General features: G+C 41.5%; 1 protein-coding gene across 1 annotated transcript in view; it reads right to left on the bottom strand.

Annotated features, from left to right (window-relative positions):
- Window positions 1-2973: 2973 nt before the first annotated feature.
- The window catches only part of KIF5B (kinesin family member 5B), a 30884-nt gene continuing 17649 nt past the window's right edge, over window positions 2974-16208 (bottom strand). Inside the window, exons 9-26 of the mRNA XM_072154047.1 lie at window positions 15115-15219; window positions 14760-14905; window positions 13598-13746; window positions 13330-13511; window positions 12186-12254; window positions 11571-11777; window positions 11277-11420; window positions 10788-10976; window positions 10139-10256; window positions 9405-9466; window positions 8825-8934; window positions 8426-8527; window positions 7908-7968; window positions 7751-7822; window positions 7564-7668; window positions 7268-7484; window positions 7034-7166; window positions 2974-6106 (exon numbers count right to left, since the gene is read on the bottom strand). Coding sequence (XP_072010148.1) covers window positions 6100-6106; window positions 7034-7166; window positions 7268-7484; window positions 7564-7668; window positions 7751-7822; window positions 7908-7968; window positions 8426-8527; window positions 8825-8934; window positions 9405-9466; window positions 10139-10256; window positions 10788-10976; window positions 11277-11420; window positions 11571-11777; window positions 12186-12254; window positions 13330-13511; window positions 13598-13746; window positions 14760-14905; window positions 15115-15219 — 2178 coding nt within the window. The 3' untranslated portion in view covers window positions 2974-6099. The remainder of the gene's footprint in view (window positions 6107-7033; window positions 7167-7267; window positions 7485-7563; window positions 7669-7750; window positions 7823-7907; window positions 7969-8425; window positions 8528-8824; window positions 8935-9404; window positions 9467-10138; window positions 10257-10787; window positions 10977-11276; window positions 11421-11570; window positions 11778-12185; window positions 12255-13329; window positions 13512-13597; window positions 13747-14759; window positions 14906-15114; window positions 15220-16208) is intronic.

Below are 16208 nucleotides of genomic sequence, written 5' to 3'. Positions count from 1 at the left end.
AGCATGCCCAGGCATTGTAGGGAGGTCATACATGGAGGATACACACACTACTGAGCCTCATCAGGAGCATGCCCAGGCATTGTAGGGAGGTCATACATGGAGGTGACACACACTACTGAGCCTCATCAGGAGTATGCCCAGGCATTGTATGGAGGTCATACATGGAGGCTACACACACTACTGAGCCTCATCAGGAGAATGCCCAGGTATTGTAGGGAGGTCATAGATGCACATGGAGGCCACACACACTACTGAGCCTTATCAGGAGCATGCCCAGACATTGTAGGGAGGTCATACATGGAGGCCACACACACTACTGAGCCTTATCAGGAGCATGCCCAGACATTGTAGGGAGGCCATACATGGAGGCCACACACACTACTGAGCCACATCAGGACATGCCCAGGCATTGCAGGGGGGGTCATAGATGGAGGTGACACACACTACTGAGCCACATCAGGACATGCCCAGGCATTGCAGGGGGGGGTCATAGATGGAGGTGACACACACTACTGAGCCACATCAGGTGAATACCCAGGCATTGTAGGGAGGTCATACATGGAGGCTACACACACTACTAAGCCTCATTTCCATGTCTTGAGGCATTTCCACTGATTTTATTTTGAGTAGCATTCCAAAGCCAGACCTCTGGGATATTAATTTTGATTCAATTTTCATTGATCAGCTTTATGTTATGTGCTCAACTATGTAATGAATAAAGAATTGCAACTGGAATATCTCAGTTGAGATTTAGGATGTATGACTTTAGTGTTCCCTCTGTTTTATCAAGCAGTGTAGATACATATTTATATCTGATATCTATACAAGTTTTCATATAGTCTTGTATTATTAAGTTCAATTAAAAGGTAATGTATCAACACTAAGGCCCACATTTACCACGGCTTGTACACCTCTTGGGCGTGGATGGGGCGGTGCTGCCTGCACCTGCGCTCTGCCTATAGCCTCCAAATAGAAAGAGATGGGAAATTTCTAAACTTTACAAGAGGGGGCTAACTAGCCCTAAGGCACCATAACCAAGGAATAAAACTTAACCTTTATTCATATTAGTTTAAATATACAATGAACATAAATTTATGACTAAAAACACAGGGTTGCATCAATGCCAAGTGTCTAGGTGTCCCAGTACTGGTTTCCAGATTTGCCAGCCTAGGTATTGTGTCACATATGCATTAGTGGGGCAGACTTCAGTAGTGGGTGTGAATTTTGTGTCTGAGGTGACACTTTTTTTGGTGGGGTATATATATTTAGACTGTCCAGGTAAATAAGTCCAGGAGAGTGCAGTTCGCACTCCCTGGTCAGATCAGTGGGGTTTATCCACCATATTGTCCAAGTGGATTGTTAGATATTCCTCTTATTACATTGTATCCCTACGTGGGATCCAAGTAAAGTGGACCAGTGTTATGCCACTGTATGGATTGTAAAAGTGATGGAAACTGATACCCCAATTACCCTGTCTCTGTCATTAAACCCAAATGTCTCATACACCTGATGAATCGCATTCACACCACGCACTACTGCTCTAGTTCTATGCTGTCTCCCATATTATTTTGAGATTCAATTCTACACTGGCATAGTGTACCCTGCTATTAAAACTTGCTACTCAAAGCCCCCCAACAAGTTTCGCCGAATACACGGCTTGATCAGGGGTAACGGGCTTAGCTGTAGTCTAAATATATATATATCCCCCCAAAAAAAGCCTCACCTGAGACAAAATTCACACCCACTACTGAAGTCTGCATATGTGATACAATTAATACCTAGGCTGGCAAATCCGGAAAGCAGTACTGGGACACCTAGACACTTGGCATTGATGCAACCCTGTGTTTTTAGTCATAAATTTATGTTCATTGTATATTTAAACTAATATGAATAAAGGTTAAGTTTTATTCCTTGGTTATGGTGCCTTAGGGCTAGTTAGCCCCCTCCTGCCTATAGCCTGTCTCAATTCTACACCAGACCCCGGTGTAAAAGACCCAACAGTGCAGAGCATCGTTGTGCTGCGTTGCCTGCTGCTAGGATTTATCAGGAGGCCGAAGCCGCCTACCCTGCTAAAAGTAGCAAGTGTCAGGGGCCACATCATACACTGGCACTAAATTGATAAGTGTCCCTATTTGTTGTTTTTATTCCATATAGGACATGGTTTACTTTTCCTAATGTTTGTAACTTTTGACTAATACATTTTTTGAAATTGAAACGTTATATAAGTGTAACACAATGGACCCAAACTGACCCGGGGGGGGAATACATATTTGTATATACCGACTGGTACTTTATAATCGTCCCCTGGCTCTCTACAAATCTCAACAGCATTAAATCTTCAAATGCCCCTTCCTCTCCCTCCTCCTCCCCCCCCCCCCCCCCCCCATGACATCACAGGATCCCAGAGAAAATGGGCACACCAGTCATTTAAATGCTGCCCACAGTTGTGCCACTACATTTAAAGAGGTTAGGGCCCAACTTTGATTTGTGGGAAAACCCCTTTAACACACATATAATCAGTGGCATCACTAATCGCGGGTGTTTGGGTTCAGTCACCAGACCCGTCTACAAACATTTTAAAGTCTGCCAAACTTCAACTTCACTGGGTCTACTCCCCAAAATACCCTTGGCACACTGCTAGATATGTTATTTCCGGTCTAGACAACAAGTTTGCCCCTGTAGGGGCACATTACGAGGTATCTGAAATCATCAGTCTGCCACAGGGTCTGTCAGACCAAAACCCTGTTCTCGAACTCCACTGGGATGGGAGGTCGGTTTCATCCTATATATCGCTGGATTGCTTGGCCCTGAATATAAATAAAGAATAACCATTTTTAGAATACTTGTTACCCTTCGTTGTAGGGTCTTTTTCCTTCAGATTACGGTCATTATGGAGAACTATGGTTGAAAAATTGGTCCCGGTGACCTACATTGGAAAAAACATGCACAATAACCATAAAATAAACCATATACTAGACTAGAAGTTCTCTTTTTTTATTTTAAACACAAATACATTTACAGCATGCAGAAAGACTGATGGAAATGGCAATTTCTCTGTCCCAATAGCAGTGTGTATCATGTGCTGGACCCGTTACTGGCACCTCCCGTCTCCAATGCCCAGCAATGGTCCCGGTATTAAATAAAATAATTTAGCCGATCACCATTAATAAACAGGTACAATCTGTGTTTGCACGGCTGTAATCAAAATCCCAACATACGTATGTGCCAAGACAGGACAACGAAAGAATCCATAATGTCACCGTTATAATCTCATCGCAGAAGCCTCTAACACAAACCATCTGATGGAAGCCTCTGGTAGGGAAAACATGAAGATATTCATAGGGTAGACTTTAGGAAAACCATTCAATGACAAAAAAAAAAAAAAAATAACTCAGATATCAAAGTTAAAAAAAAAAAAAAAAAAAAAAAAAAAAAAACATTCTACTTCCCGTTGGTGTAGTGTGCAACAGTCTCCTGTATATGTAATATTCAACCAGTATTAGATCAATGTCAGGCTGTGGCATGAAAAGCCCAGAGTAAGCCGCAGTATCATACATCTTGTAAACAGGATCTGTCTACAGAAGTCCAGCTCTCTTGGGTACATTTTAAAACTCACTAGTTCCCAGATGCACAAACTGGGACTATGCAAAAATAAGTAATAGGATTAGTGTTAATCTATAACTGGTTCTATAGAAGGTCAGTATCATGACCCTTATGACAATGGAGTGTATGTATTATCTAGCAAAGCCTACTATTTAGTAAAGGACCACAGCTTCCAACCAGGAATGATGTACATAAACAGATACGGCCAGTAAATACACAGTCTATAGCCCGTACTAGTCCAGTATACACCAGCTGTGGGAATATTATACAGATGAGATACTAGCAGCTTGTATCCTATGAGTAGTGTTTCTTACAGATGCTGGAAGTCGTGTCATGTGCCTGTAGGCTCGCTCCTCAGTATACATTAGCATTAGGATACAGGTGGTGAAGAGCCAGAGACTGACTACATGTGCAAACTTTTGGCCTCCCCCCCCCAAAGACAAATCAAAGTATACAAAATATTTGTTACATTGCAACAGAATGACAATTCAGGAGGTAGAGTGCAAAACCAATGACATCCAAGAAAACAGGGGGGGGGGGGGGGGGGTCTTTTAAAGTACAAATCAGAATTCTTAAAAATGTCCCCATCTACAAATTCCAATAATTTATTTTTTTTAAGAGGGAACGGGATCTTTCCCAACATTCAGTGTAACACTAGTATGACTGATGGCATTATTACTTGGCCACGCCTCACGCTGCTCAGGGGCACCTGCGCTTTTGGTTTCCATTATAAATAAATATATTTTTAAAAATGCTCAACTGAAATTAATTTAAATGTAGCCGTTACAACAGACACCCGACTTTGGTTCCTTTTAATTTGAAATGAAACAAACAGTCATCAGGTTTTGACCAACAATCCTGATGACAGGTTCCCACAGCTTACAACACCCAGAAACCAAACCTGTCTAATGGTTCTGAGGCTGTGAAGCCGAGCCGGTGACTCCACTACTCAGTGCACAGGCCTGATGTTGGATTTAGGCATCAAGGCCAACTCACTATGTGACATGGAGAAGACTCCAAGACTTTGACAAAGTCAAGTGGATACTTTATGTAGTGTCCAGGACTTTTCTCTATTAAAAAAAAAAAAAAAATGGGGTTTTTGGGTTCTGTAGCCCCCTTTAACTTTATTTTTTTCCAGTTTTTTATAAATTTTTTTGTAAGGGGAGAAAAAAAAAATTGTGATGTGAACTGATCCACAATTTTCCCTAAAATGCACAAATTCTCAGGAACCTGGGCCTCAGCATCAACAGACTGTTCCTAAACAGTGTAACGCCCAGTTGTCCATTGATGTTTACGTACAGCATATGATGCATCAAATAAGTTATTTAACAAGGAATACAAAGTATTTTCACCATCACAGAAAAGTCAGGAGATCAGACAGCTTTTCCTTTAAAGGACTTTTACACTAGTTGTACACTGGTAGTGAGACTGAATAGACAACTTTGACAAAGGGGCGGGGACAAGTGTTTGTGATTCCTTTATAAACATTGCTTTTCCAGTGCATGTAATATGTAGCCATTCCATGAAAGCACCAATGCAAGGAATGTATGTACAGAAACGGATCAATCTAAAGTGGCAAAAGTGAGAAGAAGAAAAACAAAACAAATTAAAATAAAAAAAAATTACAGCCAGTGCAAGCAGCATTTTACAGTAATAGATCCCATGGACATTTATTAACAGGATAAAGCAGAACGTTCTCGCACATTGATGCTCATGAACAGAACCCCCCCCCCCCCCTCCCCCCATAGTCTTGTATATAAAAGTCCTCCTCCTGCCTCTGGTTACTATACATTATATAAGCACACGACGGCCGGGATCCCACCAGAGAATAGTAGAGCAGCCTCCAGAGTCCCGAAATCTTCCTATAGTACAGATTTCGGGCGGGTGGCAGGTATAATAAAGCACACGGTAGTATCTAGACGCTGTACAATCTATAGGATTTTATTGTAGCATCATTGTTAAATAAAGTCACTTCATAAAGTCGCCTACCGCCCCTTGTATGACGACGCGGTAGACTCTTAAAACGTTTTGGGGGAGAAAAAGGGTTAAACCTGGAAGTGTATTAAACCGTTACAGTCCGGCGCCATGTCGCCTACGACGAAGATTTACAGGAAAAACGTAACTAGGTTCTACCCGACCAGTGACGTACATTCAGACTTGGCACAGTGCAGACTAGATTTAAGACATGGAGGACAAGACTGTGCAATAGGTGGAGCTATTAAATTACAGATCGTATGCAAATACATCAAAATTGCACTCTAAAATTTTTTCTTTTTTTGCAGAAAATCAAAAAAAAAAAAAAAAAAAAAGTTTTGCAAAAAACAAACAAAAAGGAAAAAAAAAAAATGGAAAAAAAAAGGAAGAGCTGTACAGGCCAGATATAAATTACAATTTCAAAAACAATCCTACTTTCCCCAAAAATACATGAACCCCATTAATGATCACCCCCTCCCCTCCTCTGCTGTTCCCAAAGGCGGACGATGCTTCAGTGATCCTTCAGCAGCTGAAATATAAAACAAAGAAAAAAAAAAAAATTAAAAATTTTTCCTCATTTTGGGAAAAATTCTAAATGATTTTTATTGATATCAATGTTGTCCACTAGATGGAGTATTATTATCTGTGTCCTGTAGCAATGAAAGGCACAAAACACAGAGGATACCATGAATGAGGAGCATCCTGCGATTGTTCTAAAAGCTGGACGACAAATTTTGATAAGATAAAAGGACTGTAACAGTTCTGTGCCGAGATCCGGTAGTACGCAGAGCAGGACTGTCGCCCCCAAATGATGTGATCTCAGATTCTGTTCAACATTTCAGCACAGGAGATTCGGTTTGCTCTCTCCTATAGGTCGTGTCATTAAAGGGGTTTCCCACTAAACAAGTTAAGCCACATCCACAGGATAGGGGCCCAACTTGCTGATCTCCGTGAGAACACCCGGTATGATGTACCTCCGTTGGACACCTCTCCGCTACCTGAGATGAGCGGAGCAGGTGGCCACACTTGTCCGTTCTGCCCTATTCCCCTCTACAGAACCAACAGAGATTGGCTGTCATCAAGACCCCCACTGATCAGCAAGTTAAGCCCTAGCCACACTATAGCGCCTAACTTGTTTCGTGGGAAACCCCCTTTAAAGTAGACACCTCAAGCTCCCTCTGGTCGCCAACAGTGCCAAATATTAAAACCCATTTATCACTACTACTTCTTTTACATTAGTTTATGCATCCCCTTCAAAATCTGTAATCAGGTACATTACAGTACATTTACAGCAAAGCCAAAAAAAAAAAAAGGATGTGCCATGACTAGTTGCTTATCATGAAATTTTTGGAGGATATATCAAAACTGGTGCAAAAAACAGCAAGTGGATCAACGATCACAAGCCATATTTCCTTACTGTAGTACTGTAGTGTTTTTGCAACCACCACCAACTTACATTTTGTCTTGTTTAACACTTCCTCCACGGATAGAGACTGGCTGACTATTCTGAGGGAATACATTTCCACCACGAATTGCATTTGGGTGAGTTGGTGAGGCCGCTGGGTGCTGACCGGGACGGATGGGTTTAGCTAAAAGGAAAAAAAGTAGTATTAGAGGGCGTCATTGATTATTTCTGATATTAAAGTCCGATGAAATTTAGCACAACATTCGGCCTTCTGTCAGCACTCACCGATCTGTGCAGAGTGCCCCCTTCTTGCCATATTCTTGGATCTAACCGCCTCCTTGATGCGATCCACCTCCTGTTGATACCTCTTCCTATCACGAGATGCATTTTCTTTGGCTTCTTTTAGAGCGGACTCCAAGGCCTTAACTCGTTCAGCTGTAGCTCGCAGTCTTTTTTCCAACTTTGGAAGCTCGCAGCGCAGATCTGCATTATCACGTACCAGCTGGAGAAGACCAGGTGCCACATTAAAAACTTTTATACCAAAATACGCAATATAAATCACACTAGAAATCAACACTTACCTGTTTATGGACTTTTGTGAGCTGCTCCAGGTTATTCTCCAGAAAGGAGATCTTCTGTTTCTGAGCAGCGCTCCCCCCAGTGTCATCAGAGTCCATTTCTGCGCTCTGCACGGACAACACAGACCACACTCAGACAGGAGAACCAGAGCGTTACATTAACTATACAAGAAGTAAATTGATTTTGTACCTTTTTCACTCTGGTTGTCAAATCCTGAACAAAGAGCTTCCTGAGGTTGTGGAGGGTCTGGAGCTCCTTGGCCTAGAAGCAGAGTTTGAAGGTCAGTTTTAAGACAGATTTGGCAATGAGATAGGGAATTGCTACTGATCGGTCACATTTCACTTACCACTGTCTCTTCAAGACCCTTCAGATCCTGCCGTGCCTGTTCTCTTCTGTCCTGCATAACACTGAAAAGAAAAATCACACAAAACCTTAAAAAAATCTGACAACAGGGAGAATGTAAATATAAAAAGGAAATATACCATCAAAAGTTATGGTGCCTTGGGATTATCATGCTGGATTTGACCGTAGATTCTTTGAATTGGGTGTATATGTTTAGTCTGTTGCTCCACCCATTAGCAAGAACGGGATTCCCATTCTCCAAACTGCCGGGGGAGGGGGTCCAGTTCCCATAATCAGTAGGGATTCCAGCTGTCAGACCCTCACCAATAAGAAGTTATCCCAAATCCACATAATAGGGGATAACTTCCTAAGTTGGGGTCCTGAAGCCTCTATCCTCAACTACTGTAACTGGCCACAAGACCCAACGAGGTACTACATCAAAGTTTGGACCAGTTTGTTTATGCTGGGGTCATTATATTTAAGAGGACACAAAGTAACAGATCCATAGCTGTGTGTACTCACGTAAGATCGTGCAGCTTTTTGCTTTTCTCCTGGTCTGCGCACTTTAGTTTTTCATGCTCCACCCGCAGTCGTTCTTGCTCCAGGATCATCTTCTGGTTTTGGCTGCAAAAATCAACAGTATTATAAAATGGGGAAACTGACAAGTCTAAAGATTTGTTCCCAGGCCACTTTACAATTCATGTGCAAGCAATAACCTTACTAGAAACCTTAATTCTAACAGTAGACTAATACATGTTATCTAGACAGGACAGCACTTACAGAAAGCTGAAATAAGTAACAGGCTATATTTCCTACCAATGTATCCGATTTTTATCTGAAGGTGATATTTCTAAGTGTCTGAGTGGAGACTCTTTGTAGAATTACACACTGCACTGAGGTCACCGAGTATTAATGACTTACTCTTGGAGCTCGGTGATGACCTTCTCCTTAAATTCAATCTCATCTCTCAGGCTGCTCAGCTGTTTCTGATGAGTTTCCCGATGACTTTGAATCTGTTGTTCCACAGCGTGCTGAAAAAGTAGGTCACATTTTAGAAAAGGCTAAAACAAATTGTGCTTTAGGAAAACAAAAACAAAAAACAATCCACAGTTTAGGCTCCATTAACATATAGGCTCTATATAGCGGCCTGCAGCAACTGGATTATGCATGGATACTGTGCAGTGAGCACACAGTGCCCTAACTATGCATCAGCGGTCCCAAAAGACAGGGGGGTCCTATTCCTGCCTGCAGTTCCAGCATGGAGAGGGCAGGGGAGTGCTTGCAGCTCCTGTTTGTTTACAAGGATGTCTACTAGAAAGATAACTGGACTGATCGTTGAACATAAGTGATCCATGATCAGACCATATAGATTACGTATACAATGTAATTTTGGTCTCCATTTTAAAAAAACGCTAAATATTGAATGCTAAATGGTGGAGAAAAACCCATTTAACCAACTTCCCTACCTTCTAAAAAGGCTATAAATAAAAAAAGCTTGTACCTTAACTTCATTTGCAGTCTGTACTTTATTTAAGTGCTCCTTCTCCATTTCATGGACTTTTTCTAAAATAAAATATACAGTAAATGAGAGGTCATGAAAATCATATTCACAAATAGACGTCCGGCAGTCCGCTATAAAATTGTACAATAAACTGCTAATATCATTATATTTTTACAGGTCTACTTGGCATAAACTGGACTGACCAGCATCATATTTGGACTGGCGCCAGTAGGAGTGGTCACACATGCTGAGACAATGAGGTCACAAGAACAGCTGGACAAATATTCAGGAACACAAGGGAGAAGAATTACCGAATGGCTGCTAAAACAATGAAGACTCTTTGGGGCTAAGGATCACAATTTCACAAAAACAAGGATATAATAAAAGGTCCTGGGAAAAATTAAAGGGGTGTCTTCTTACTTAAAGCAATGCAGAACACTTGCCGCTCGTTACCATTCACAAGAGTTTCGGTTCAAATCCATATGCAATCGGGCCGCTTATTTCCAGTTGAATTGAGTTTCAAAACACAATTCAACCAGAATGCGTGAACCCAGCATCCGTCTCTTGTCAATTTGCATTCAATTATAAGACCAAATTAAAAACAAATTAACAATATTGAGCGCTCAATGATCACTATCCCCCCTCCCAGTTATTAGAAAACACTTAGCAGGCTTTCCAGAATATCTGGTCTGAGAAGTTTACAATCATTATAAAGCACAAGACAGACGCCCCACCCTGTGCCCGCAGCTTGACAAGCTCCTCGTTCAGAGAATCCACAGACTCCTCCATCTGCCTCTTCTTATGCTCCAGGTTCTGGACATATTCTGTCAGCGACTTGATCTTTGCTTCATGCTTTAATAGAAGATTAAGGTGTCAGTCAGTAAACAGTCACTGTTAAATCACAAAATATTAAGGTATGGTCACCTGCCACCTCAAAATCTGCTTCAAAAACAAAAGACACCCCTTATACGTCCCTTACAGTGTGCAAACCTTCAGCAAATCCCAAGCCTCAAGATTCAATGCCAAAACCTTCAGTGCTACACTGATGCCAAAGTTGTGACCACAACCTGAGATCCCAGCAGGTAAGAGACTTCTATATCAATTACACAGCATCCAAAAAAAAACAATAGGTGACTGAAGATTATAAAGTGACAATTCCTCTAGGGTGAAAGTCTGACATCCACATACATTATTATAGGGCTTATGGACTGTAGTTACTGTTATGGTAAATCACCCACTACAAGGTGTTACATCCACCCATAGGATAATTGTTTTAACGCTGCAGAATTTTCCTCAATGCCATAACATGGACCTCAATGATTCCCATTCTACAGAGTGTTTAGGGGTCTTAGGCATCCCCCACAAGTGTGAGGACGTCTGTACCTGAGAGATACGGAGCTGACATGCAGCAAGTTCCTTCTCGTTCTCCTCCATCTTCTTGTTGCTCTCAGTCTGGGTGCCTTCCAGCTGCTTGCAGCGCTTCACCATGGTCTTCACTTCAGATTTCATCTTACTGATGTACAGTCTGGCAACTGTGAACTCCTCGTCAATCATGCCACTCACTTCAGGTTGCTGCCATGAAAAGACAAGATACGGACTTATTTTTGCTGCACTGATAACCTAAAGCATACAGAACTTCCCTTTTATTAAGCATTATTTTGAAATAAAAGCAGATGCAAACCCACACATCACAGTGATGATCAAACATCTCCATTCTCTGGGGTTACAAATCTATATGGACATTTCCAGTAGAAGAGCATTATCACAGTCTGAGCGTCTATTTGTCATCAATAATGCAAAACTCTGTACTTTGTGTAAACACAGAACAAACCATATTGAAAAAAACCCAAACAAACAAAATGAACAAATTACCTTAGAGTCGTTGTTGCCTACGGCTATGCCAATCTCTGCAAGGTCCTTCAGTAGAGAAGTCATCATCTCGGTAGCTCTTTTCTTCTGATGGTTGGTCATTTCTTTCAGTTTCTGGAGTTCAGAATCTATACTGGACAAAATCACCTAGATAAAAGGAGGGGGGGGGGGGGGCAATCTATGAATAGAAATTTTCACAAAACACTATTTTGCAATTCTTATAAATGGTCATATGTTAGAAGCCAATGACCCCCTATAACAGGCCATTTTCCATACAGACACCCGCCTGTGCCTCACCGATTTCTGGCTGAGCTCTTCACTCAGGATCTCGTACTCTTTTGCCTTGTCCTCCACCTCCTGGGATTTCTGATCATAGTTGACAGCCAACTCTTCCAAGGCTTGGAGAACCTCCTTAACTTCTTCTTTAGAGGCATCATTTTCAGCCTGCAAGCGATTTAACTCCGCTTGCATGTTATCCTGGTCCCGTCTGGTGGAAGCCAATAGCTGAAAGTTATGAAAAACACATTAAAGCGATGTAAAAAGCAGGTTTTTAAAGGACTAAAGTTACACAAAATATTATAACCTGAAATAAACTAAGATAAACAAAAACAATTGGAGTATTGCTAAGGAGAGTCTGTATTTAGCAGGTGTATAGTTTGAGTACAGCTCAGTTGTAAATTAGATAAGGAAATTATCAAATACCAAACTCATACAAAGCAAAGTTTGATATAGAGTGCTGTTTTGACATTTTGGAAATCACAGGAAAACCACAAATATGTTGATCTCTTAACGGAAAAAAAAAATTGCTGCAAACCTTAAATTCTACTGCAATATCAAAGTAAAATTTGCACTTTTAAAACAGCCTTTTAGAGGGCTAGAGTTAGATACTTAATCTGTACACTTAGAGCTCACCTCTTCTTGATCCAGCATTTGCTGTTTGAGTTTTTCTACCAGCTGACTCTGCTGATTGATCTCTTCATCCTAACGAAACAGGATAAATTTATTACATGCAAAAATAAAAAGGTGGCAGAGTTTATAATAGAAAAGAGAAAATAACCCAACATTTGCACGCATGCCATTCTTTCTAATGGATCAGTCATTCGGTCCAAAAAAATAAGAGCATTTCTTCTACGAAGAGCAGAACACTTTTCATGGATCACACATATAATATAGTTTATGCGGATCAGGGATGACTGACTGATGAAAAACTGAGGAACAAGGCAGCTTTTCACAGCAGATTCTGACCATGTGTGCAGGTAGCCTTAAACTGGCTATGCAAAATAGATGCCAATAAGATAAATCACCAACATAATGAGCATAAAGACTGGACTGCTTCCATTCCAAGTGGCATAGGGAAATAAAGGATTTCATGCTTATGTACAGAAGACGACTTGAAGCGTCTCTTTCCAATATGCTCTAATAATAATATATGCATAATAATAATTCTTTGTGCAGCGCTGCGTAATCTGTGTGCGCTATATAGAGCTTGCTGAATTGGTCCCGATCCCCAATGGAGATTGCCAAATCAACCTACCAGTATGTTTTGGAGTGTGGGAGAAAACTGGAGAACCCGGATGAAACCCACACAAACATGGAGAGAACATAGAAACATCTCTTTGCAGATGTTGACCTGGGTGGGACTCGAACCCAGGACTCCAGCACTACAAGGCAGAAGTGCTACCCACTCAGCCACCATGCTTCCCTTACTCCATGAGAATTCCTAATCTGAGTAATCCTGCTTATGCTAATCTTATGTGAAGGGACATATTCAAATATTTTAAAACCATTAATTTTAAACACCCATCAATGCAGGTGACATTTTTTTATAGGCATCAATTTTCTACCCACAGCTGTACTATTATAAGCCATTGGGGAGCTGTTTCCTCCTCCAGTAAATCCTAACAGATCCCATTCTATAATAATGGAATTCTCAATGGCAATAATGGAGCTGCACATTTTGCTTGTTGATTGTAAAATATCACAGATGTAGCCTGGGCTGTGTATAGTAACTGGCACTGATTAACCGGGATCTATGAAAACGGACAATTGTCCATACCTTGTCGTCCAGCTGTTTGTACAGTTTAGTGACCTCATCTTCACATTTCCTCCTCTCAGCGTCCGTAAAATTAGCAGCAAGAGTGACAGCGGGTTTGTCATTGGCTACCACATTATCCACCACAAAGGCGTCCATGTTGGCCTTTTCCTTATCAAACTGCTCCTCTACTGGTACAGTTTCACCTGCAAGACAGAACAAGTTGACACCTACAAGACCTACATTGTGCACCTACAAAGCGAGGCCCACCAGCATATGGCTGACAACGCACCTTTACGCCAGCGAGCGAGCTCATTCTCCAGCCACTGCACTGTATTCCTCAAAGTCTTGCATTTCTCCTTTTCTTTCTCGTATTTCTTCTTCCACTGCTCGGCAGTCAGCTCCACATTAACACACACTGTGTTCTTGATGGTCTTCGCTCTAACAAAAGAAGAAATAAAAATCTTTAAGATTTCATTGTCCGCCATTAGCTACACAGGCATCTGAACACTTTCAAAGGATGTGAAACTTTGATCCTGTATAAATAATATAGAAGATAGACTTTACAAAACATTCATACTGTCAAAGCCATTGGGAGCATGCATGGGGGTTGTCTCCTAATCAGCCCCCCACCCCCTGAAGTCCAATTACTGGTGGGTGGTGCTGGCATAGAAAAAGTTCGGCCAGCAGAAAATAAGCTGATAATCCACTAGAAATATGTCGTCAAGCAGATCGACACCTTCCCAATCAAGTCTTTCATGCCCCAGTGTGTTGGTATAATTAAGAAATTCAACTGTGAAGCGAGATGAAAATTGGTTGTAGAAAGTCATGGTTGGAGAGTCTAGCACTAAAGTCGAGCTCTCCTCACATTCAGTGCCGAGATCTCCTCCTGTTGACGTCTGCTGAAAAATTTGATATACTGGATGATGCCACCACACTGGGACATGAAAGAAACAATCTGAAAGGTGTAAGGCTGCTCAACAACATCATGGAAGTGGTTTATTAAAGGAAATATACCGTCAGGATAAAGTATTGTAAGCCAAGCACACTGACATGGTGGTGTATTTTCCCTCTTACAGGTTCCCCTCTATTAGCGGCTTATGCCCTTTTGGTAAAAATAAGGCTTTGAATACCATGCAAATGAGCCTGTGGGTATCAGGGCACCATTAACACCAATGGAGCCTGGAGTCCCCCAGGTCACCCATTTGCGTAATTTGTAAAGCCTTATTTGTAACAACAAGGACATAATGCAGATGAAAGGAGAGCAGATTCTGCCAGAGGGGGCAAACACCAGCATGTTTGTGTACTTTGTTAATCCATCATCCTGGTGGTAGTCATTTCTGCTGACAGGTTACCTTTAATTCCAATAGTAATTCTATACATTTTCTAACATTACAAAAAGCCACCGTCGTCTTCTCTACAAGTTAAAAAAAAAAAAAACTTCTATGACCAACCTTTGCCCAAACAGAAGAGTAGACTTGGACTCAGCTTCATTATAAGAGGACGGTGAACAGCAAATTACAATAGTGGTTCTGCAATTTCCTCCCAGGGAATCCTGGAGAATTCTGGTCATTTTACTATCACGATAGGGAATATAAACCTGTATGAAAGAGCAAAGCGCCCATTACAAGCCGAAAATGTGAATCAAAGAAAATGCATAACAAAATTGCAGTCATGGTTCGACACTGTCTCACCTGTTCAATTGCCAATCACACAGAACATAACTATGTGTGTCAATACCATAATCCACACACAATTCATTGTATGTCTTGTATACATGCTATTGGAATAGGCCATTGTGCTACTTACACTGCCTTCTGCTAGGGCTGAGATGACATTGCCAAGAGATGACAAGGACTTATTAATGTTTTTTGCTTCGTCTAACACTGCACCTTCAGCTCCAGTTTTGCTAACCTGAAACAAAGGGGGGGGGGGACAAAAGTTGGTTAGAAAAATGCTAACACATCGGCAGTCAGATATCAGAGAACATCAGCTTGACAAGATAACATTCTAAATTTTCCTAAGAAAGGAATAACAGCCTCACCACTGAGCGCCTATCAGCTTAGTACATGGTATCTGTACATCGAAATTAAGCAACTTCGGGGATGTAGATCACCAAGACGATAGATGGTGAATGGAAGTTGACACTAGACTCATTACATCAATTATCTTGCATGTGGGCATACAAGACATCACGTTTCACTACCTCACAATACCAAAGTCTGGAGTCAGCAGCCCCTTTCTATGGAGTACCAGGCGCCCAATTGAAGAGACCGGTTTGGCGAGGACGACCTTCAATTCTCCATATATCAACTTTGTAATTTGTAACAAAGATCATGGGGACCACATTGTGCGACCCGGTCACTAGCCCCAATGCAGTTGTGTGCATGGGGCCTTACACATTGGAAACAGTACAGTGAACTGGACAACATTTGGCTCCGGAGCTGTTATTTCCAGTGAAATCCAAGCGTACACCCAATACACACATGTCAAAGGAGGTGACAGCTCCTTTTTAAAGTGTAAAGGCGTATGTGTACATATGACAGGTTTCCTTCAGGCAAAAAAAGCTTTGTTGTATTTACTATCTGCGGAGGTGCAGGATAGAGTTACAAAAGAAATGGTGTAAGGTATCCCAGTTATTCACCTGCTCAGATCAGTAACCTAAGAAGTAAATTACACCTTCATCACACAGCAATAGGGAACAAGGGAGCAACATTACTGTAACCTCTGCAAATATCTACTAAAAGAACAACATTAAGGTGTCCACTCCAAAAATAGTTCACATACAACCATACATAGCAAAGAGGCCATTAGGAACGTGATGGAGCCATCCCAACATTGTGCCATCTCCATTAGACCCAGTTTTCAAGGCTACACAAGTGTTGATGTGGCCACAGGAGAGG

Source organism: Engystomops pustulosus, chromosome 5, assembly GCF_040894005.1.
Source record: "Engystomops pustulosus chromosome 5, aEngPut4.maternal, whole genome shotgun sequence".
NCBI classification, from domain to species: Eukaryota; Metazoa; Chordata; class Amphibia; order Anura; family Leptodactylidae; genus Engystomops; species Engystomops pustulosus.
This window is presented reverse-complemented; position numbering and strand designations above follow the sequence as displayed.